This window comes from Ceratotherium simum, chromosome 3, assembly GCF_057802395.1.
Source record: "Ceratotherium simum simum isolate JZ-2026a chromosome 3, ASM5780239v1, whole genome shotgun sequence".
Lineage (NCBI taxonomy): Eukaryota > Metazoa > Chordata > Mammalia > Perissodactyla > Rhinocerotidae > Ceratotherium > Ceratotherium simum.
The window spans coordinates 39,506,291-39,530,363 of NC_141902.1; the positions used below are offsets into that span (position 1 = coordinate 39,506,291).

The 24,073-nt window shown below is 38.2% G+C and overlaps 1 protein-coding gene across 3 annotated transcripts in view; it reads left to right on the top strand.

The window, feature by feature from the left end:
• Positions 1-22,999, top strand: part of SNAP23 (synaptosome associated protein 23) — a 32,012-nt gene extending 9,013 nt beyond the window's left edge. For 2 of the 3 annotated variants that reach the window (XM_087425901.1, XM_087425908.1), the window contains 7 exons: positions 8,188-8,299; positions 9,076-9,117; positions 9,534-9,582; positions 10,325-10,442; positions 18,794-18,952; positions 20,397-20,541; positions 21,728-22,999. In XM_087425901.1, the coding sequence (XP_087282027.1) occupies positions 8,243-8,299; positions 9,076-9,117; positions 9,534-9,582; positions 10,325-10,442; positions 18,794-18,952; positions 20,397-20,541; positions 21,728-21,793 (636 nt within the window). In that variant the 5' untranslated portion in view covers positions 8,188-8,242 and the 3' untranslated portion in view covers positions 21,794-22,999. The remainder of the gene's footprint in view (positions 1-8,187; positions 8,300-9,075; positions 9,118-9,533; positions 9,583-10,324; positions 10,443-18,793; positions 18,953-20,396; positions 20,542-21,727) is intronic. The other variant, XM_087425916.1, reaches the window with a different exon arrangement.
• The last annotated feature ends 1,074 nt before the right edge of the window (positions 23,000-24,073 follow it).

Genomic DNA, 24,073 nt, shown 5'->3' on the forward strand with positions numbered 1-24,073 from the left:
ATCACATAGGGAGCCTCAAAACCAACTGCTGCCTGGCTCCCACCCCTGAGATTCAGATTTAATTAGTCTGAGGTGCAGCTTGGGCCTCCAGAGTTATAAAGGCTCATCAGATGATTGTAATGTGTAGCCAAGGTTGGGAACCACTGCTCTAAAATTTGCTCTAAGCCTGGAGTTAGACTTGCTGTTGAAAAGCAGAGGGGCCGGCCCGGTGGCGCAAGTGGTTAAGTGTGTGCGCTCCGCTGTGGTGGCCCGGGGTTCGCCGGTTCGGATCCCGGGCGTGCACCGACGCACCGCTTGGCAAGCCATGCTGTGGCGGTGTCCCATATAAAGTGCAGGAAGATGGGCATGGATGTTAGCCCACGGCCAGTCTTCCTCAGCAAAAAGAGGAGGATTGGCAGATGTTAGCTCAGGGCCGATCTTCCTCACAAAAAAAAAAAGAAAAGCAGAAAGCAGAGGCTTCATGTATACTTTGGGCAAAGCTGCTAAAGATTTGAATGACTTGATAATGTGGCTCTCTCCTCTCTTCCTTTTAATATGTATAATAGTAATTGAAAGCACATAGTCTAGAGCAGTCTGCTTGGGTTTGATCCAGGCCCTACTGTGTGACCTTGCAAAAGTTGCTTAACCTGACTCTTCCTTGGTTTCTACATCTGTAAAATGTGGAATTAAATAGTGTTTGCTATGGTCTGAATCTTTGTGTCCCTACCCCAAATTCATATGTTGGAATCCTAATGCCTGATGTAGTAGTACTAGTAGGTAGGACCTTTGGGAGGTGCTTACACCGTGAGGGTGGAGCCCTCATGAATGGGATTAGTGCCTTACAAAGGAGGCTCTAGAGAGCTCCCCAGCCCCTTCCACCATGTGAGGATACGGTGAGAAGGCACCAGCTTTGAACCAGAAAGAGGGCCCTCATAAGAACGTGACCAATGCTGGCATGTTGATCTAGGACTTCCAGTTTTCAGAACTGTTAAGAAGTAAATTTCTGTTGTCTATGAACTACCCATTCTGTGATATTTTGTTATAGCAGCCTGAACAGACTAAGTCAGTGTTATAAGGATTAAGTGAATTTGTGTGTGTATGTATGTATGTATATATTTACATATTTTTTATATTTCTTAGAATAATGTCTTACATGTATAATGCTTTATAATATTAACTATTGTAGTCATTACTGTGATTCCTCTCAATCTACTACCCACTATCTAAACTTTCAAAAATGGTGAGTAAAGACTATTAAAAAGTTAGCTTCCATTTTTTTAAAACTTTTGTGTATATTTGGATTTTTTCCTAATAAAAAGTTGAGGAAGTATCATAATTACCCTCCATGTAATATTCACCCAGCTTCAACAGTCATGGCCAATCTTGTTTCCTCTATGTTCCTACCCATTTCCCCACCTTCAAATTATTTTAAAGCATATCCTACAGACTAACATTTAAACAGCTTCTAATTTCATACATTTTCTTTGAATCCCTAAGGATCCTGATTGTTGGTAGGAAAGTTAGAGAAAGAGGATACACTGGAGGTGAGGGGCCATGACAGGAAGTTGACTGTACTCCAGGAAATTGACTAGGATCTTCTTCTATCCACTTCTTAGTATTTTGCAATGAAAGTACTAAGAACTTATTCAGACCCCATTAGAACTCATTCCTGCCGCCTAATGTGAAATATGTTTCTCAACCAAAGCTTAGCAAGGATCTTTCCTCTAAACATCTGTTAGCAGAATGTTTAGGATGAATTGTTCTACTGTATTATTTCTATACTTTTATGGTTTGGCATGAGTGATCATCTGTTAGTGGGTGGAAATGTTTCCACAAACTTGTATTTACTGTCAATCTGGAAGATCTCTCTCAAGAGAGGCCAAGAATTGGTATTATGCTTATGAGTTAGGGTCTAGAAATTATTTCTTGTCTTTGTTTCTCCAATCTTTTTTTTTTTTTTAATTTTATTTATTTATTTATTTATTTTTCCCCCAAAGCCCCAGTAGATAGTTGTATGTCATAGCTGCACATCCTTCTAGTTGCTGCATGTGGGACGCGGCCTCAGCATGGCCGGAGAAGCGGTGCGTTGGTGTGCGCCCGGGATCCAAACCCGGGCCGCCAGCAGCGGAGCGCGTGCATTTAACTGCCAAGCCACGGGGCCGGCCCTCTCCAATCTTATAAATCTGTTTTCTTGGTTATCATAAGCTATCATATTTTACGATGAAAATAAATGTAGGAAATTTGAAAGTAATATAAATACATTGCAAACTATTTGGAAAATTGGAAAAAGAAGAAAAATCACTCTTAATTCTACTGGGCCACTGTGGCCATTGGTTATATTTTAATGATTCCCTTCCTGACTTTTGCTACCCATATTTTTTCCCTGAGGTAATCAATTCCCAGGTAATTATAGCACATATTTGATTTTTTTTTTGTCTTGTTCACGTTATATACTAACCTTCATAACCTAAGCCCTTTTTTTGTGGTTTGTGTTGTTCTACCTTAGCCAGAAAAAAAGAACCATTTAAGGGCAGTCTTTAATTTTTTAGATGCAAAGCTATATATATTTGTCTAGATAAGTACTTAACCAGAAACTTAGTTTAATTTAAACCTGTTTAATATCTGTCTCGACATGTGCAGACTCATGACTGGCATGAAAATAGTTCAGATGTATATATAAAACCTCTACAGTATCATGAACTTTAATATTCAAATTTAGCCTTACAGATGGAGTGATTAATATTCAGTAGCTATTATTTTCCGTTGCATTTACATCAGTGTCGCTTACATTTAACTTTGTTGCTTTACTTTTGCTTTGCCTACTTCTTTCTTTCTGCTTCCCTAATAATATTAAAATATTGGCTAACATTTGAATACCAGCCATGCCTCGGGCACTGTGCCAGGCACTTTGTATGAATCATATTTTTTAATCCTCACACAAAAAAAGCCTGTAAGATAGATTCTGTTATCTCTGTTTTACATATTCAGAAACTGAGTTTTAGTGGGTTTAGGTAATTTGCCCAAGATCATACAACAAATATATTTTGGGGCCAGAATTTGAATGCTGGAGTTCCATCTACCCACCACTATGCTAGCCTGATATGAACAGAAGTTTCCATTTGGTGTAAATACATTGGTTGCCATGAAAGTCTAATCAAAATATGCCAAAGTGAATCACAAATTTTATCCAATTGTTAAGAGTACAGTAATAAACTGTATGAGTGTAACTCATAGAGCAACTTACATTGTGACTAATTTTGTTTTAAGAGAAGAAATGAGGCAGGAAACTAACTTGGTAGAATATTTTAATGCAAAATCCTTGCTTTCTAGTATAAAATGAATTATTTTATAAAATCATTCTTATTGGTCTTGGCAGGATACTGCAATTGATGTGATTTAAAGTGCCGTTTCTTCCATTACTTCCTGCGTATCTCTCCATTTTTATCAACTAAGACATATGGATCTCCTGTTCATTAAGTTCTAAGTCCTTTTGGGGCTGGCCTGGTGGCGCAAACAGTTAAGTGTGCGTGCTCCCCTTCGTCGGCCCAGGCAGCCCAGGGTTCACAGGTTCAGATCCTGGGCGGGCACCAATGCACCGCTTGTCAAAGCCATGCTGTGGCGGCGTCCCATACAAAGTGGAGGAAGATGGGCACGGATGTTAGTTCAGGGCCAACTTTCCTCAGCAGAAAAAGGAAGATTGGCATCAGATGTTAGCTCAGGGCTGATCTTCCTCACAAAAAAAAAACGTTCTAGGTTCTTTTTTCTTTGTATTCCTAGGCCTTTTTTCTTTGTATTCCTTCTTCCCAGTAGTATTATTTTAATTTTCTAAATTAATGTAGATATTTTCTGGTTCCAAATTATTACAAAACAGCAGAAAACCATAATTATGCTGGTCTTTCTAGTTCTTCCTTCAATTTAACTGTCTTTGAGTCTGTGGCAGAGATAAAATTTCATGGTTTTATTATAGAAGGCATCTGAAGTTTTTAAATGAGCCATCAGGTAGGGTGCTTAGCCTATTTTCTGATATTCACAGCAATTCTCATATCATCTTATACACAGACGGTCCCTGACTTACAAAGGTTCGACTTAACAGTTTTTCAACTTTACCATGGTGTGAAAGCGATATGCATTCAGTAGAAACCATACTTTGAATTCTGAAATTTGACCTTTTGCAGGCCAGGGATATGCATGCTATACTCTCTGGTGATGCTGGGCAGCAGCAGCGAGCCGTAGCTCCCAGTCAGCCACGTGATCACCAAACAACCGATGCACTTAAAACCATTCTGTCCCCATACAGTCATTGTCTTTTTCACTTTCAGTACAGTATTTGATAAACTACATGAGATATTCAACACTTTATTATAAAATAGGCTTTGTGTTAGATGATCTTGCCCATCTTTGTGTTAATGATTTTGTAGGCGAATATAACTGTTCTGAGCATGTTTAAGGTAGGCTAGGCTAAGCTATGATGTTTGGTAGGTTAGGTATATTAAATGCATTTTTGACTTAATGATATTTTTAATTTATGATGGGTTTATCAGGACGTAACCCCATCGCAAATCAAGGAAGATGTGTATTTGTTAAGAGGAGGGTACATCCAACAGTAAGACTACAAGACAGTGAGCTATCCTTGGTTTCACTATAGATCCAGACTTGAGTAATAAATCTACTCTTTACTGATTCAGTCACCTTGGGCAAATTACTTAGTTAAACTGAGCTTTAGTTTCCCCATCTGTAAAATAGTATAACAGAGATAATGGTATATATAAATACCTAGTAGGGTATATGACGTATAGTAGGTACTCAATGAACATTTCTTCCTCTCCACTTCCCCCCAAGGTTAATTAAGAAAGTTAAATTAGGAGTCTTCTAGTAAACCCAAATGAACCATGGTAAGGGAAATAGGGTATAAAAGTACTGAGAAAAATCTTGCATTTTTCTCTCAAAAGCACACAATTAGCATATATATTAAGTTCCCGGGAGCATTGGGGAAATGACATTGATATTTAATCTATTAGATTATATCTAAGAAAAGTAAGTTTAATGGGATCTTTGTGTCAAGTGATGTTTTGTGTTTCTTCCCCTCACCCTTCTCTAATTCTATTTACTCCAGCATTCTGGAGAGCCTTTTCCTGACTCCATGAGAAAAACTTCTGGAGATAATAATTATGAATAAAGCTATATAGCTAATGCTAGGTTGCACCCTGCCTGACAGTTCTGAGCAGTTTGATAAAGGCTAATAATAAGAGCCTGGGGAGTATTATTCCTTATCTCTCTTTGTCCTTCCCTGTACAATTCTGCTTTGTCTCTTACTCCCATTTACTGTAATCATGTGCTCAACACTCTCAGGAATCCCAAGTAGAGATGTCTTAGGCAGCTGTGTCCTGATGTCAGTATGCCAAACATGTGAGAACTTTGCGGAAGTCTGTTTCTTGTCTTGTGTCATCTGCTCAGGAAAGGAAAAAAAAGAAGTACTAGGCAGCACTTTGGTTCACTGAAAGGGTGTGTCCTTCACAATTACCCATTGCCATGCCAGGAGTGACTGCACATCCGCCTCCCAACTACATCTGCTTTTTTTGATAATCAGAAGGCAGGACTTCAACAGAGATCAATTTTGCATTCAAGCCTCTCTTGGAACCTACATGGAGTTTTGGTCGTTTTTACTAAGAAGATAGCAGATATTGACTTGTAGTTCGCAAGAATCACCTCCAGGAGTAGAATTACAAAATTATATAATTTGAGAGATCTGGGCTTCTTTACTCCCTGAGTGTATTCCTACCCACAGGATACTATATTGGAGAACCTGACTAGGGGTGTCATTTCCAGGCACTCGTTGATTAGTGTGTATTTGCTTTCTGTTCTGTTGGACATTGAGGAGTTTCACCTGAGAGGGATAGATAACTTTGGAGCATCCTGCCTGGGAAGGGCAGGCTTTGAAAAGTATCTTGGTGGAGCTCTAGGAAGTGATGGTGAAGCACGAGGCTGCCTGGGCAGGCAGATGGGGGATTACAGAAAGGAAAGGTATACAAAAATCTGGGTGAGATGGTGCAAAGGCAGCTTCCTTTTCTTTTCATAATTGTAACTATGAAAGATTGACAAAAGAGAAATTGTAATATGAACATATGTATGATAAAGCTAAAGGCTCATAAACAATTAGCAACGTAATAAAGCATGTGGTTCTATTTATGCTTATATCTAATGATCAATCAGTTCTTAATTCAAGAAAGCGTTTTATATCTTGATTATATATCTTAGCATATGAAACTTTTGCCAGAGCCACAGTCCTACTATGGCAAGCAAGAAATGAAATTAAGTTTGCAAACTTTTTGCAGTAGTAATAATTTCTATTAATTATAACCATAGTTTTTCATGAGCATAAATGGTTTTAATCAAGGCTCAAAATATTAATTAAATCTTCAAACTGTTAGCTATGACAATAGAATTATAAACAGGACGTCTAAATGTAACCCCTTCCTGTACTGAGAATGTAATATTCTCACTTTTTGTTTTATTAAAGATGATTCTACTAAAAGTGTCAGCTATGAATGTGAATAAAAAGATTAGTATGTGACCAGCAGGCCAGTCCAGGTCATACACATGTAATGACAGTTTTTGGTTCTGGTTCTAGTGGTTGTTTGAATGCTTTGTGCTACTGTTACATGTAGCTTTGTTTCTAAGATTCATTTAAATGCTTTGAGAGTACACCTTGTTTTTCTACTTATTTGTTCATTCAGCACACATATACTGTAGTACCAACTGTCAGATCCGGTTGGATGTTAGAAATACAAAGATAAAATGAAATTCATGCCCTCCAGGAGTTCAGTCTGGTACATTCCCAGTTAACTAGATTCCTTGCTTGGCAGTGAGTGTACTCCATGGCAGGATTTCTTCTCCTCAGCACTTTGACATTTAGGGCCAGATAATTCTTTGTTGTGGGAGGCTGTCCCGAGGATGTTTAGCAGCATCCCTGGACTCTACCAACTATGTGCCAGTAACACTACCCCCTCCCCCCAATTTGTGGCAATCGAAAAATGTCTCCAGACGTTGCCAGATGTCCCCTAGGGGCAAATCCAGAATGTGAACCAGACTTATTTGTATCATTGAAAAAAGAGCTTTGGTAAAATTAGTATTCAAAAATTTAATACAGGGGGCTGGCCCCGTGGCGTAGTGGTTAAGTTCAGCACACTCCGCTTCGGCAGCCTGAGTTCGCAGGTTTGGATCCCAGGCATGGACCTACACCACTCATCAGCCATGCTGGGGTGGCTACCCACATATATAAAATAGAGGAAAACTGGCATGGATGTTAGCTCGGGGCTAATCTTCCTCAAGCAAAAATAAGAGGAACATTGGCAACAGAAGTTAGCTCAGAGCTAATCTTCGTCAGCAAAAAAAAAAAAAAAAACAAAGCTAGCAAATGTAATGAAAAGGAAACAACCTAGATCTGTCACATAGTGCTTATTACTCCACATGACTTCTTAAAGAGGAATAAACAACAGTAGTACTGAATAACACCTACTAAATGTTTTATGTTTTAGTTTGAATGTCTATGAGATCTCTCTCTGAGTTACTAAGTTACTATGCATAGAATAATTGTTTCGTTTCTTAGGAACTTCCCTAAAACAACAAATGATGCAGTAATTGGAAAGGGAGAGTCTACTATTAATCAGAAATCTTTTCTGAGCTCTTTGTATCAACATTAACCTTTTCTTGCTAAGATGAAAATATTTCATTTTCTCCAATGAGTAGCCTGGGCAACTAACACATTTTTAGAATGCTACCTGTGTTCTTTAGGCACATGACTTTGAATTTTGTTATTACTTTACTAATGAAACATTAACTTAGACTTCTTCACTTTATGTCTTTTCCATATTCAAACAATGTATGAAGAACATTGTACAGCCAAGAATTCATTTTAATGGTCTCTTAAAGCTTGTTTTCTAGTAATGCCTTCCTTCTCCAAGTAGAGGGGCCACTTTCCTATTTGAAACAGCACTTCACTAGAAGTCCTGAAAACCTGAGTTTTAGTTTCACCTCTGATACTAACTAGCATTTAAGCATCCATTTACCTTCTCTGAACCTTAATTTCTTCATCTATGAGGTAACTAGGTAGGTAGGTAGGTAGATAGATACAGGCTTTTTTTGTCCTGTTTTCCAGATAAGTATCCTAACTCCACACTCTTTGCTCAAACTTGTTTTTTATATCCTTAGTCTTACAGAATATCCACGTTTCAGTTTCTGTGCCTATCAAGAGTTCTAATTCATCATGGATAATCTGTCATCAGAGGAAATTCAGCTGCGGGCTCACGAGGTTACTGATGAGGTAAGCATTTTACTTGGAATAAATAATTAATTTTTTTTTCCGTTTTCACAGTGGAAGGATGAAAAGACCTTCTTAGAAGACCATTTTGGCCCCTTCCTAGTCCCTTTATATCAAAGAATGCATTTGCCCTAGAGTGCCATTACTAGCTCCTTATTTTTTCAACTCACCAAAAAACTAAAAATGTGAAAACAATTTGTATGATTTTTTTTTTAGATAGTCCTTACTTAACGGTTACTTACAGCAAAGATATTCTAGATTTGAGGAATTCTGGACATTTAATTTTAACAGAATTTTTGAATATCTGTGTACTATACCTAGATTTCTGCTTACATTAAATTTTTATAAATTCTATTTTCACCCTCCAGATTTTCTCTTAAGGGGCACCTGGTAAGAAGAAAATAACTAAATTATAGTGATCCACTTTCTTTTTTGTTTTGTTTTGTTTTTGTGAGGAAGATCAGCCCTGAGCTAACATCCATGCCAATCCTCCTTTTTTTTTTTTTTTCCTGAGGAAGACTGGCCCTGAGCTAACATCCGTGCCAGTCTTCCTCCACTTTATGTGGGATGCCACCACAGCGTGGCCTGACAAGCAGTGCATTGGTGCGTGCCGGGGATCCGAACCCGGGCCACCAGCAGGGGAACACGCACACTTAACTGTTACGCCATGGGGCCGGCCCCAGTGATCCACTTTCTTTTTTTTGTTTTAAAGGGAGGGCTGGGTAGGCTGGCAATCAGCATGAATATGGCCCGTGATCACATTTTTTTTTTCTTTCTAGTCTCTGGAAAGTACAAGGAGAATCCTGAGTTTAGCTATTGAGGTAAGAAAGTGTTTAATCATCAAGTTAAGTATAGAAACTGTATAGGAGGGATCCTGATAGCACAAGCTGGAATTGGTGTTAAGAATCAGAAGGGGATTGTATCAATAAGCTTTATTATTGGAAACCAGCAGTTGCTGAAATTATAAAACCGTGCACTAACGGGCCTTTTTTGTTTTTCCCATTGACAGTATTGGAATATGACAGGGAAGCTCAATTCACCATGAGTTTGTGACTCAATTACTTGGGGGAGTGGTTAATAAGTCACAGTGTGTTGGTTTGGGGATATTAACTTTCTCTGTAGTTCTAATCTTCTGAGAACTTAGGTTTCTATATGATTGTCTCTTGCTATTTGTCAAGCCTTACAGGTTTTGTTTCTTTTGTTTTGTTGTGCCATCAGCTTTTTTTCCTTCTTTTAGTCTCAGGATACAGGAATCAAGACTATCACTATGCTGGATGAACAAGGGGGTGAGTTGCAGTCATTGGCAGAAACTCTTGATTTGACTTATGATACCAGAAAGCCCTTTCAGATTAGCCATGTATAAAATTAAGCCTTTAGGAGTGCCTTCCATTTGTAAGATAAGAGTGATATGTTTGTTTCCTTTCCTCTGATTTAAATTATATCATGTTCATTGCCTATTTGAGGTGGGGGCAGCAATGCCCAATTGTATACCAAGTATTTGTTAGGTAGCAGGACCTACCAAATGTGTGTTGGTCATATGTACATTAGACATTATGGTATTCTTGCATCATTTTCAGAAATCAGTAAGTCCCTGAACAGGTCTAGATCCAGGTGAGCTTGGAAACATTCCATTTGAGTTGGCCTTGAGCAATCTTGTCTAGTTTTTCTTGGCTTGATGACAGCCCTCAGGTTTTGAGCCTTTTCATTGATAGAAGTGTTGGAGATCTGGTCTGGACAATGTACACTTAATTTGGTTGCAAGGGTGCCCTCTAAATAAACCCTCACATGCTCCTATTATACAAATTTCTTTAGAACATATCTTTCCACAGTAAGAGACCAGGTGCCTCAGGATCAGTAAGTAAAAGATGGTGTTTATGTTGGACAATATGTAATACTTTCTGGCACTGATACAGTCACTGTGATGGGTTATTGGATTCGAGGTTGAAGTTTGATGTTCCATAATAATAGTGTTTTCTGGTTGGCACTGTGAATGTAACACAAAATGTAACTTCCACAACTTATTCTTAGAACAACTAAAACGCATAGAAGAAGGCATGGACCAAATAAATAAAGACGTGAGAGAGGCAGAGAAGACTTTAACAGAACTCGACAAGTGCTGTGGCCTTTGTGTCTGCCCATGTAATAGGTGAGTTGATAAATCAAGACCTTTTAAAAATAAATTTAAAGTGAGAGCATCCCCCCTCCCCGCCCCCCAATAAGGTCAGAAGTGTGACTGGGCCTAAATAAGGAACTTTGTTAGATAAACTTAAGCTATTTCTCCTTCAGGCAGATCAAGCTTTTCATGTAAATGGGCATGTTCACTGAAAACCATGGCTTAAATTTGATCAATCCTTGGATCAAGTCTCAATTTCATTTTTTAATAATACACGGAAAGGTTGGGAAATATACATCTCGATAATGCAGAGCAGGATGGAATTAGTGCCTTTCCTTTCAAACAAGAAGTATTGACAAAATATATATTCTGTGGTAAGCACATGAGAGATGGCCAAAGGAGTAAAGGACTTGGATCTTCTCTTCAAAAGACTTGTCATGTGGTTTGATATATGAGAAAGAATAGCAAAAAGTAAAAAATACATAAATCTAATGCTAGGTCATATGATATTGACTAAAGCTAAGGGTCCAGAACCTGAAAGGGTCTGATAAAGGTTGGTTTGGAGAACAGCTTATAGAAGAGGTAGGACTTTAGTTGGGCTCTGAGTGATTAGAAGGATTTGGATGGACCTGGAAGAATTGGGAGGGCATTTCTTATGGAAGATTTCATGTAAACAGAGATTGCAGAGGAGCTTGACTTAACTGACCTGCATAATTCATATAGATGAGAAGTGGAAAGTAAGACATAAGTAGGCAGTAGAGGAACTTGAATGCCAGACTAAGACGTTGATAGACTGGAGTGGAGTATGTAACTGAACACAAGGAGACTAGTTAGGAACCTTTTGTAATCTAGGCCTGTGAGGTAAGACCTTATCATTGAGATTAGAGAGAAAAGTATAAGTCAAAGAGAATTCATTTTAAATCAACTGATTGTATATCCAACACAAAGAAGGAAAAATCAAAGAAGACTGAAGATTTGAAGTTGCTAGTAAACTAGGAGATGAAAATTCTTCAAACTGTTTGTGTAAAGTGTATAAGATTATGCTTGACAGAAAGGAATTCGTTCTTTTTGGTGACTCCATTAGGAATGTTTAAATTCTGTACTTATTCTTGGGTAAACCAGACTTCATGGTGTTAACAAATATTGTATGTATTCAGAGCAAGATGAGGTTTGGACTGAGTTAGCCATTATCTTCCCCTCTGTTAGAAGGAGCTCATCTTTGGTTTAAAAAGTAATTAACAAAACAACAACTTTGACCTTTACCCTTAGTTGAAATGACAGTGTCTGGAGTTTGAATGACTGTCCTTATTGCTGAAAGTATTCATTTTTAAAGAGCGTTAGTACTTCCATCCAGTTGTCTCAGCTGGTGTGATAAACCAAGAATGGGATACAAATGTTTACAGACTCTCAGCATTTTTATTCCTCAAAGGAGTTAGGAGTGGAGAAACTTTTGTTATATTGTCGTACTTTCAGATAAGTGTTTTCATGTGACAACCTTCTCTGTGCCATTTCTACTAGAGAAAATGGAGTTAGTTGCCTGTTGGTCAACTTTAGTGTTGTTTTGAGCATAAGAAGATAAGATTCAACAGTGTTTTTCCTAGTCTTGTTCATTGGCTTCCTATTCTAAGACAAGTCTGTTGAACTGTTTAGACCTTGGTTGAGTCTCCGAAAGTACATATTTTAATAACTGTGACTTATCAATCAGGTTTTAGGAGATTGCTTTAAGCAAACAGGTTAGAAATGCACAGAATTTTTTATCCAAACTCTTAACTATGTTTCGCAGACTTACTTCTGCTTTTCTCCTGTGTTCTGTGTACCCTCTTGGAAGAGTACAGAGGAGAAAAAGTAAATGAATTTCCTTGAGATTAGGTATCAGGAGATCAAGGAGGAAGATGTTTTCCCTAGAACCTAGAGCAAAATAAGCTCTGAGTCAGGGATTGATGAACAGGAAGATGGTCTAATAGCATAGAAAGTGAGAAATCGAGCTACAGAAATATTAATTTTATTTCTCTTTGTGTATCTCAGCCAAGCATAGGCAAGATTTTCTTGGACACTGGTGAGAAAAAGGTAGAGGATGGTCCTGAAGCAGTCTTCAGCCTCTAACCTCAGCAGAACCCTTTCTCAATTGGTCGAGAGAAGAAGGCACTTCTTAACAGGTGGAATCAAGGGGCTCCTATAAAAGAACAGTTACTCCCTGAAGAGAAGAGAGTAATATTCCAGTTCAAAGATGTGTGATTTTAATTGCCTTCCTTCCACCTATCTCTTCTTTCTGCCATTGAGTCTTTGGCCTCTATGATATCTCTTGTCCTCAGCTCTATCTACTATGATTCCTGCTGGTGTCTTAATCTTTTCTAATCTTATCTGCTAATCTACATTTCAGTTAGGCTTGTCATATAAATAGCTATAACATGAGCTTCTCTGAGGCAGACTTAGGATCTTAGTCTTCTTCATATAAGGCTAGTGCTAATTCTGGTAGTAGTAATAACAACCCAGGTCCACAGTCCCTTATCTGCCATTCAGAAATCTAAAAAACTTTGAAAGCCAAGGTTGGTTGGTTGGTTGGTTTTTTCTTTCCATAATGTGGTGCCACAACTCATTAATTAGGCTCCAAAATGTAAACTGAACAGAAGCTATTTATAATCTTTATCACACTTAGTGTAAATGTTAATTTGTTGCACTGCAGAAATATTGATGTATCTGATTATGTGGTATAGCTCAAAATGTCTCAGATCCAAAGGTTTGGATGAGTTGTGGGCCTATATATTAATTTAGGCTCTTACTATTCTGAGCACTTTAAATTTAATCATAACAGTAACCTTAATGTGAGATAGAGTCTCTGACTCTCACCATTTTACACATGGGGAAACAGAAGCACAAAGAGGCTACACTAGCAAGTGGAAGAGCTGAGATTCAAAACCAGGCAGAACCCTAGCTTTTCACTGTATGCTGCACTGCTTAACTTTGGCAAGAAAAGAATGAACCTTTTCGTTGCTGTTGTTAGATGTGTTGCTGTATAGAAAATGTGTTGAGTAGATTTGTTCTTTGAGATTTCTTTTGTTCAGCAGTATTCATTGAAGCCAGGCCAGCAAGTCTTTTTTTTGTTTTGTTTGTGAGGAAGATCAGCCCTGAGCTAACATCCATGCCAGTCCTCCTCTTTTTGCTGAGGAAAGAGGCTCACATCTGTGCCTATCTGCCTGCACTTTATATGGGACGCTGCCACAGCACGGCCTCACAAGCAGTGCATCAGTGCGTGCCCGGGATCCGAACCTGGGCTGCCAGCAGCGGAGTGCACACACTTAACCACTACGCCATGGGGCCGGCCCCAAGTCTTTTTTTAATAAGACATAGAAATAACTTTACTTAACAGTACCCTGTATTAGAAGAGAATTTTAACTTTAGCTAATTCTTTTTAAAGGACTATTAGAATTTAAAAACAGACTACCAGGATTAAACTTTAAAATTATGAATAAATGTCATTCTGTTAGCTTGCTACTATTTGAATCCTAAAAGCAAAATAGCACAGATTCTTATTAAAAATCCTATCTTTGTCAGTAACTTTATAAGTTGTCATTTGACTTAAAACGGGAAGTCTCAGACTAGTAAACTGCCTGGTGTCCCAGTTTAAGCATTCTCAGACAGGGTGTTCTTCTGTCTTAACCTGCCTCTCTTCAGTCTGTGCTTATAATGTCAAACCTATTGGCACATAGTTTGAAGACAAATTGGTATTACTAGAGAAAGTTCAAAATCAGTACCACAGGTTTTATACTATTCCAATCTTGTCATGTTGAGGGATAAATATTCAGCTCTGATTGGTTAAAATAAATATATATATTTTTTTAAAGATTTTATTTATTTTATTTTTTCCCCCCAAAGCCCCAGTGGATAGTTGTATGTCGTAGCTGCACATCCTTCTAGTTGCTGTATGCGGGACTCGGCCTCAGGATGAACGGAGAAGTGGTGCCTCGATGCGCACCCGGGATCCGAACCCGGGCCACCAGCATCGCAGCGCGCGCACTTAACCACCAAGCCACAGGGCCGGCCCTAAAATAAATATTGAATTATATTTTAGTCAACAGTTGAGTGCTTCCTCCATCTTAGTCATTGGAGATAGAAAGATGAGTAAAGCATAGCTCTGGTGCTATTTTATTTGTCATTTTTTTTGCCTCACATGATAGCTGATACACAGTAAGTGCTCAGTAAATACTTGTTCATTGTATATCCTTGAGAAACTTGTTGGTTGATGGGAGGGTTAGACATGTAAAAATATTTTTTTAAATTAAAATGTAAATAAAAACTAAAATAGAAGTAATTAAGAGAAATCTGTAATCACCAAGGAAAGAGTGAAGAAGTTTCACAACCTCTCCGTTAGTATTTGCCTTCTCTTCATATTAATTTTCATAGTTTTATGAAAGAAAATTATCACCCAGACATTCTTAGGAAAAATAAAGTATACTCTGGTTTAAATAGTCTTGTTTTTCTTTTTATCTAGATTCTCAGATGTTGGTTGTTGCTGTGAAACCAGGGAGGAATTTAAATGCGTTATGTTTTGAAAACTCATAAACCTGCTTCTGTTCTGTTTGACTGGCATTCACTATTTTCTGCATTTCATTCTCTCACCTAATCTCTTCCTTTCTAATCTGCTTACTAAAAATGAAGATTTAACATCAGAAGCCGGGCTCAGTAACTGGTCAAAGGGAACTTTAAGATGCAGTCTTGTTGGCGCAGTTTGGGCTGTTAACCTGCTATCTAAAGGTGATGCTTCAAATGGCTTTTCTCTGCATGTGCATGGATTTTGTGAGTGGTGGAAATTGTCTTAAAAACTGTGCTGTGGTGTGTAATGTAAAGTGAATTTGTTCCTAATGGGTGCTGTCTGCCAAAAGATGGACTTAACAAAGGGATCTTAATTTGTAATACCACCCTTTGACTAATGGCTCTGATTACTAAGTTTTTGCTAAATAACGTTTAAGATTATAACAATAAAAACACCCCTGAAGTTTCCTAGGAAGTTTTAAATAGGTTGTTCTTTGTAGAGAACTGCTGTATTCCAGTTCTGATCAAAGGTAAGGGAATTCGGGCTAAATCTATCTCTCTCCATAGGACTTGGATTTCAGCATCCTATCTTCTGTTAAGTTTCCCTGCTCCTTTCCGGCTCTAGAATCAAGATTTTCTCTATTAAAGTGTTGCTTCTAATGATTTGGATTTCTCATGATTTAGGCCACTACCAAATTGAGGAATTAATTGCCAATCTAGTCATCTTAAATGCCATTTGGAACAAGGTGGGATATAAATTTAAAATGTTACCATACCTAATATGTACTTTTTTTTAAAATAAGATTTTCCCTCATTATATGTGTCCCTTAGAACAGTGTTTCTCTTCCCTGCTGGGTAGCTAAATGACCTATTGAATTTAAATAAAAGAATAACAACAACAAAAGATTCCCCATTCATACTGAGGCAGAATCTTCAGAGTGTAACCTATGCATCTGTGTGTTTAAAAACATCCAGGTTGCTCTTATGCTCAGTCAAGTTTGGGAAATACTACCTTTAAGACTCTTTATGGTTAGATTAGATTAAAACCATTATTATTTTTATTAGATAGGCAGCTACTTGACAATGCCCTTAAAAAAAGGTAACTTTAAAGGACGTTCCAACTTTGTGGGAGAAGCTCCAGGGTAATGGCAAGTGGATCTTGAGCAAGCAAAAGGCATTACCTTGAGTGGAGGTGCTGAAGGAGACATGGAACTATCGTGAGGATGAAGAAAGGAAATCAATAGCATTTAAAAATCACTTCTTCATGAACAAGCAGAACATGTCATAACTGTGTGAAAAAGAAGTGCAGTTTTTTTCCCAACCCATTTGAAAGTAAACATGACAAATGCAAAGCTATAAAAAAAAACAAAACCTAAGTCGGCTTTTTATACCTTCTTCCCTTGATGTTGGAAGAACATCTTCAAGGATCCAATCCTCTTCAAGGGAGAAGGATTTGATAACCAGTCTGATTCTTTGTTTGTAGACTATGCTTTAATTGAACCTCATTCACAATATTATGTTAAAACAATTTGTTTGCATCTTATACCCCTTATATCTAATTGTGGAAGGAAGAATTCTCAAAAGTACAAAGAATTTCAAATATCATTTCTTAAGGTTGAGAAGGAGGTTGGAGCATGTATATATCCCTTGATAGACCAAGAGCCCACAAGTCCTCTCCCAGTCTGCTCTTTATGTGCTCAGACTCTCAAAAACGTAGTGTCTTAGGAGTTAGTGACTTTTGAATTCCAGGCCTCACTCTTTGACCTGTTCTACAATCTGACATCCTGATAAAAGCCCCACTTATCTTACATTACTTCTATTACTTCTTCTACTTATTGACTTTCCAATAAGCTAATATGTTGTTTATTTTGTTTACTAGCTATTACTCTGCTTTAGAATTTTGCCTGAGACCTATCGTATTAACAAAGGATATGTGTAAATGGGTTTCAACAAACTAACAGATAATTACCTGTAAATATTTATTTAAAAAATGTATATCCCACCTGGTTCCAGGAAAGATTTAACATGGCTTATTAATAAATAGGTTAATTAATTAATAAAACATAATAGCATAAATGGGAAATTAATTGTGAGAACTTAAAGTGGAACCAAAAAAGGCACTTTGAGAACTAGCTCTTCAGTGTTCGTGGATTGGTTTACCTTTTCAGTGCCTCTACAAAAAAGTAGTAGTACCCTTTCTGTAGCATTTATGATTAAGGTCTAAGATCCAATTCGTGGTTTGCCAAAAATGATTCCTCATATGTCTATTAAGAAAAGAGTCACTGTTTTCATAAAATCTCTCCTCTGCTTTTGCAATTTCAAAACTTCCTCACTAACGTATTATGTGGGATAAATCAGAAACCAATATTGTAACCATACACTACTTTATTTTTGTTTATAGAAAAAAACTAAAATTGTATGAGTGAAAATGTTACCTAGCCAAATAATCCAGTAAAAAAGTTTTGTGTTATTTTTCCGTAGTAGCTATTTAAAAGTCACTTTACGAGGCTCTTTTTCTTGCCATTTATATCAATTTGAGTAGTAAATCCCATGACAAAATTCTGGCTTTGGCTGATTTTTGGCTTTATCAGTTACATCTAAAGCATGTGCTTTTATTTTTGAGAGGCCTGGATTTAAGATCATTTTTTTAAGAGGTGGAAAAGTAAACTCTTAAATGAAAAACCCCTAAACCAAAGGATTTGTAACTGGCAGCAGTGTGGTCAAGGTAGTTACTCATTGGCTGTTCAATTTGGAAGTAATTCATGCCTTTCCTTCATGATGTTTGTTTTTCGTAAGAAACTCTTTTTAAAAATTTAATGCAAAATTCTTTTCTTTTTTTTGTTGTTGTGAGGAAGATCAGCCCTGAGCTAACATCCATGCCAATCCGCCTCTTTTTTTTTCCCTTTTTCTCCCCAAAGCCCCAGTAGATAGTTGTATGTCATAGTTGCACATCCTTCTAGTTGCCGTATGTGGGATGCCGCCTCAGCATGGCCGGACATGCCGCGCGTCGGTGCGAACTGAGGATCCGAACCCAGGCCGCCAGTAGCGGAGCGCGCGCACTTAACCGCTAAGCCACGGGACGGGCCCCCTAATGCAAAATGCTGACTTTAAAAATCTGATCAGGGAGCCGACCCCGTGGCGTAGTGTGTTAAGTGCGTGCGTTCCGCTGCTGGCGACCCAGGTTTGGATCCCGGGCACATACCAATGCACCACTTGTCAGGCCATGCTGTGGCGGCGTCCCATATAAAGTAAAGAAAGGCAGGCACGGATGTTAGCTCAGGGCCAGTTTTCCTCAGCAAAAAGAGGATTGGCATGGATGTTAGCTCAGGGCTGATCTTCCTCACAAAAAAAAAAAAAATCTGATCAGCTAGAACTACTCTGGTTCAAGTAAGTGGGCAGCTGGGGTCTATGTATTGCCCACTCAGGCTTCTTCTTCTTCCGTCCCTCCTTAACCTCTGAGATGCCTCCAAGGAACCTCTTAAGTCATCCCAGAATACCTTTCCTAAGGAATAGTTTTTCCTAGCATCTGTTAACCTCTTTTCTGGATAGTGTCAGAGGCTGAGGGAACCTGAAAAATGAAATAATTGCATTTTGCTACTTACTAACTGCTTAGTGAAGATTTGGTGGAAGTATTTTAATCTTTTTAAAAAATTTTTAATGTCATTGGGCTTACACAGTTCATCTTTTTCCTATGCCATATTGTGATAGATCATAGGATAGATGATCTAAATCTAGCTATATGTAGCTTTTATACTAAGGGAGCTAGGGTCATCCTCAAGGTAACAAGCACTAATAATTACAACTCTCTCTCTCCTGCTTCTTGGTATTTTCTTGAACTCCTGACTCTTATATAGGACAAAGAACTTTGAGTCTAGTAAGGCCTATAAGGCAACATGGGGAGATGGTGGAGACAACTCTCCTAGCAACGTTGTATCTAAGCAGCCAGGGCGAGTGACAAATGGTCAGCCTCAGCAAGCAACCACAGGAGCAGCCAGCGGCGGATACATTAAACGGTATGCCAGCTCCTCCCAATATTTTTACCTCTTTCCTAAATGAATGGCTCACTCAGAAGGGTGGGTGTAGTTATACATGAACCCTAACTCATCAATTAGAAATAGCATTCGTAGGGCTGGCCTGGTGGCATAGTGGTTGAGTTCGCCTGCTCCACTTCAGGGGCCCGGGGTTCGTAGGTTGGGATCCCAGGCACAGACGTTGGCACCAATCATCAAGCCATGCTGTGGCAGCATCCCATATAAAGTAGAGGAAGATGGGCACGGATGTTAGCCCAGGGCCAATCTTCCTCAGCAAAAAAGAGGAGGATTGGCAACAGATGTTAGCTCAGGGCTAATCTTACTCACAAAAAAACGGAAATAGCATTTATTCCATTTGAAAAATGCATTTAAAAATCTGCCTTCTGACAGACTGTTGACTGTGGTTGTTTACCTTCAATGATGGATTAACTTTTCAAATTACTGAAGTAACCATATTGTACTTCTGTAAGTAGGAAACTGTGTTTTAAAATGTATCATCTACAGCAGGTTGGCCAGATCCCTGTAAGAATATCTGTAAAGGGTCAGATAATAAATATTTCAGACTTTGCAGGCCATACAGTCTCTTTCACAGCTAATCAACTTTGTTGTTATAGGGTGAAAGCAGCCATAAACAATATGTAAACAAATGAACATGGCTGTGTTCGAATAAAACCTTATTTACAAAATCAGGTGGCAGGCCAGATTTGGCCTTTGGGCCAGAGTTTTGTGACCTCTCTTTTAGAGTAGGGTTCTTTAGACTTAAGCGTGCATCAGAATCTCCTGGCAGGTTTATTAAAACACAGATTGCTGCAATCTATTTTCAGTCTCTGATTCAGGAGATCTGGAGTGAAGTGTGAGAATTAGCATGTTTTCGTGTCTAACAAGTTCCCAGGTGATGCTGGGAATCACACTTTTTGAGGACCACTGTTCTAGAGTTGTTTCTTAATCTTCTCTCACGTGGCTTTTAGACATTATGTTCTATTTGATCAGTCTTGCAATTTTTACTGTAGAATGTTTTCCAAGAATAGTAACCTAGGGGCCAGCCCGGTGGCACAAGCAGTTGAGTGCACGCGCTGTGCTGCGGCAGCCCGGGGTTCGCCAGTTCGGATCCCAGGCACACACCAACGCACTGCTTGGCAAGCCATGCTGTGGTGGCGTCCCATATAAAGTGGAGGAAGATGGGCATGGATGTTAGCCCAGGGCCAATCTTCCTCAGCAAAAAGAGGAGGATTGGCAGATGTTAGCTCAGGGCCGATCTTCCTCACAAAAAAATAAAGAAAAGAAAAGAATAGTAACCTACATTCCCTTGGGTCTAATGCTTGCTGAGAGTCGTTTTGGTTACATATTTTTATGAAAACTAAATCTAGACTTAGTCTATTTATATAATTCACCAAAAAGTACTGAATTAACTATCTTTTTGTGATAGTATAACTAATGATGCCAGAGAAGATGAAATGGAAGAGAACCTGACTCAAGTGGGCAGTATCCTGGGACATCTAAAAAACATGGCCCTGGACATGGGCAACGAGATTGATGCTCAAAATCGACAAATAGAGAAGATCACAGAAAAGGTAAAAGCTTCTTAGTGCCACAGGAAAATGAGACATCCAGTACAGTGTTTTAGTAATGGACATCTGTGCTAGATACTTTGGAGGAGAACAATAGGATAAGATCCTGTCCTCACAGGTCTTACAGTTTTGATGAGGCAACAGTTCTAACACACTGAGAAAAAATAGCCAAGTCCTCCTATCTCTTGCTCCTGGCAGTTGGTTCATTTTGAAACCAAGACGTTGGAATGAGGTGGGGTTTTTAAAATTTCACACATGAAGCTTAGAATCTCCTCTAACCTGTGTATGGGCTGCCTTTTTTTTCCTCCCTGAATAAGCGAGTTAGCTTTTGGGATTTTGTTAATAACAAATTAATGAGTTCCTGAATCCGCATCTCATTAGTTAGTAGATGAAAATTAGTTCTGCAGAATGGTTCTTTTGGGGTGGACACACAAAATAGAGCCCTGTGAGTAACAAAAAAGTGTGATTGCTGTTTTTTTACTTCACATGATATAAGACACTTAAAGTGAAATTGTGTTCATTGTTTGGTTGTGTCTCATCTAAAAGCCATTCTTATTTATTGTTACTTCATTAAAATCTCAGTGTACTTTGAAGGATGGGGTGAGTTTTTTAGCTTGGCTCTCTGTTGAATCATTTGTAATGGATTTCATTGAGGCAAATGATGGTTAATAAGATGCTTTCAATGCTGTTGTGTGGGTTTAGGCCTATCATTTTAATTCAGATATTGATGTAGATGGTAATACATCTGTTTCAACAATATTGGGGAAGGTTATTTCAGTCTCTCTGGCTTAGACCTAGGGTAGCTCCAGATGGGATTTTATGATTCAGTTCAGGGGACTCCCACTAGGTCCAGATCTGTAGCAGAGAAGAGCATTCTTATATTTTATTGCATCTAAAATGCCATTAACTATAAGCTGCATCCCAGTTTCAGACATGTTAAACTGTTAAAAAATGTTACAGAATTTACGAAATACTGGCAAGTTCTGTTACTCATTAGTCATGTTTATACACTCAAGTTTTTCCAAATGAATTTGATATTCTGTCAGTTCTTGCCCAAAATGAGTTTTGTAATGTGACTTTGACTCCTGAATTTTCTCAATGTGTCGATTACTCCAAGTGTATGAAATTTAACTTTTATTAGAGCAATTTACCTTGTGAAGTAATGCTGATATCTTTTTTTCTTTTTTAGGCTGACAGCAACAAAGATCGTATTGACAATGCCAATGCCAGAGCAAAGAAACACATTGACCGCTAAAGCTACTGCTGTCCTTTTTTATCATTTATTCACTTCCTCAGCTTCTCCTTCAAAGTCATTGCCTTTTCAGAGTTTGAAGTTTTGGTTCTACACTCAGGAGATAACGTGGAAGAAGGGCAAGGAGTAACAGCCCCCTTATTTTTTTGTTTTCTTTTTCCCTTGAGGGTAGACTGCTGCTCAGCCTTCCTTCTAGTATTTTCCTGCTCAGTTCATACTTTTAGATTAGTTTTCATACATCGTACATAGTGTTGTTTTTCATCGCAGCAGCCGTGCAAAGGGAAGCTAGGGGCAAGGGTGGGGGAGTGCAAGAAGGAGAAACAAGAGATAAGAGGTTGTTATCTCAGTAAAACCTGCAGGCCACAAAACAAAAAGTTGCATAGCCACAGTAAAGATCTAGTAGGGTTTAGTTTTTAAGTTATAGTTATTGTCAGTTTAGGCTAATACTTGGTTTTGGAGCTTTTAAACACAATATTTTTGTTATACATCACAACTTTGCAACCTCTGCTCCAAAAAAGAGTAGAATGAGTTTTCTTAAAGTGAGCTTAATTTCTGAACTCTTGTTGGTGATTCATATATGTACATAGATTCTATGATCCCATATCATATTGCACCGTACAGGAATACTGTGTATAAATGAACGATTTTTATTTTCATATTATTAGTAGTATCGTGGTCACATCACAAGCCTATTAACCTCGTAAATTTGTTGTTACTCTTTGCAGAAAAAATATGTAAATATGTATGTGTAACATGAGAATTTCTTTCTAAAGCAGGGCTTAAAATTTTTTGGAAAAGTTTGACAAAGTTTATGAGATGAATTCAGATTTACCTCAATACCAAGAATTATGTTTAGATAGCAAAAAATAAAATTGTTCTGATCTCAGGTAGAAAAATAATTATATTGCTTTGAGTTTTATATAGATTTAGACTTTTAATTAAAAGCTAGAATTCATTCTGTTTAAAAGTGATTTAGAAAATTATGCCTTTGGTTTAATTATTGATAATTGCACTATCATTCTCTTGGCCTTCTATATTGAACTATGTCCAGAATCATGTTTATTTAGATCCTGAACAGTGTTAGAAGAATCTGATAAATATTTGTCACCTTTATTTAAAAATTGCATCTGCACACTTCAAAGCTATTAATGTGGATTGGTTTGACCAATAACCACTGCTTAATCCTTACAATTAAATTTTGTAACTAACTAGTAGAATTGTTCTTTCAAACAGGTAATATGTTTCTGTGACTTCGGTTGGGGGTGGGAGGGCAATCATTGCTTCAGCTCTTATTTAATAAATTGAGTAAAGCAGAGGTCCATAAATCAAGAAGCACTCCAACGGAAAGCTGCCTTTCGCAACTTTCCCATTTTTTTTTTTTTTTTAAAGATTTTATTTATTTATTTTTCCCCCAAAGCCCCAGTACATAGTTGTCTGTCATAGCTGCACATCCTTCTAGTTGCTGTATGTGGGATGCGGCCTCAGCATGGCTGGAGGAGTGGTGCCTCGGTGCGCACCCGGGATCCGAACCTGGGCCGCCGGCAGCGGAGAGCACGCACTTAACCGCTAAGCCACGGGGCCGGCCCCACCTTTCCCATTTTTATTGACAGGACTTTTCCTATGATTTGTCATAAGGTTCATTTTAATCATTACTAGCCTTTTATTCATTTGAGCTTAAACACACTAGTGACTGAAAGGATAATGTTTATAAGACAGAACTACAGTCCACTTGAGAAACAGTTAACATGGGAACTTTCAAAGACCGAAGAGGAAAATATTTCAAGTGAGATTCAATTAGGCCCTCTGTAATAGAAATGCTCCATACCAAAAGGAGTAGTTTGGCAGGTAACGGTAAATGTGTAAAGTAAGAAAACATAAAACACTGGGGATTGTGCTATTCCTAAAAGCATTCAAAAAAATTTTTTTAACACTGTTATGGCTAAAGGAAATAGTTCTGAGGATACCAATATGCTACCCCACAGTATAATCGGTTAGCAGTTTGAGCTAAGGCACCAAATTGTCTGGATTTACACTCTAGCTCTGCCACTTGCTGGCTGAGTGACTAGAAGCCTATTTCTGTGCCTCAGTTTCCTTGTCTTTAAATGGAGATTAACAATTCCTACCTCTTAGAGTTGTGAAGACTCAATGTGGTAATGCATGTGAAGCACTTAAGAGCGGTGCCCAGCAAGTGTAAGAACTTAATAAATGATAGCTGCTATTCTCTCTAGAGTGGAGCTCTTTATGGGTCAAGGATCCCTTTGTGAATTTGGTAGAAGACAACAC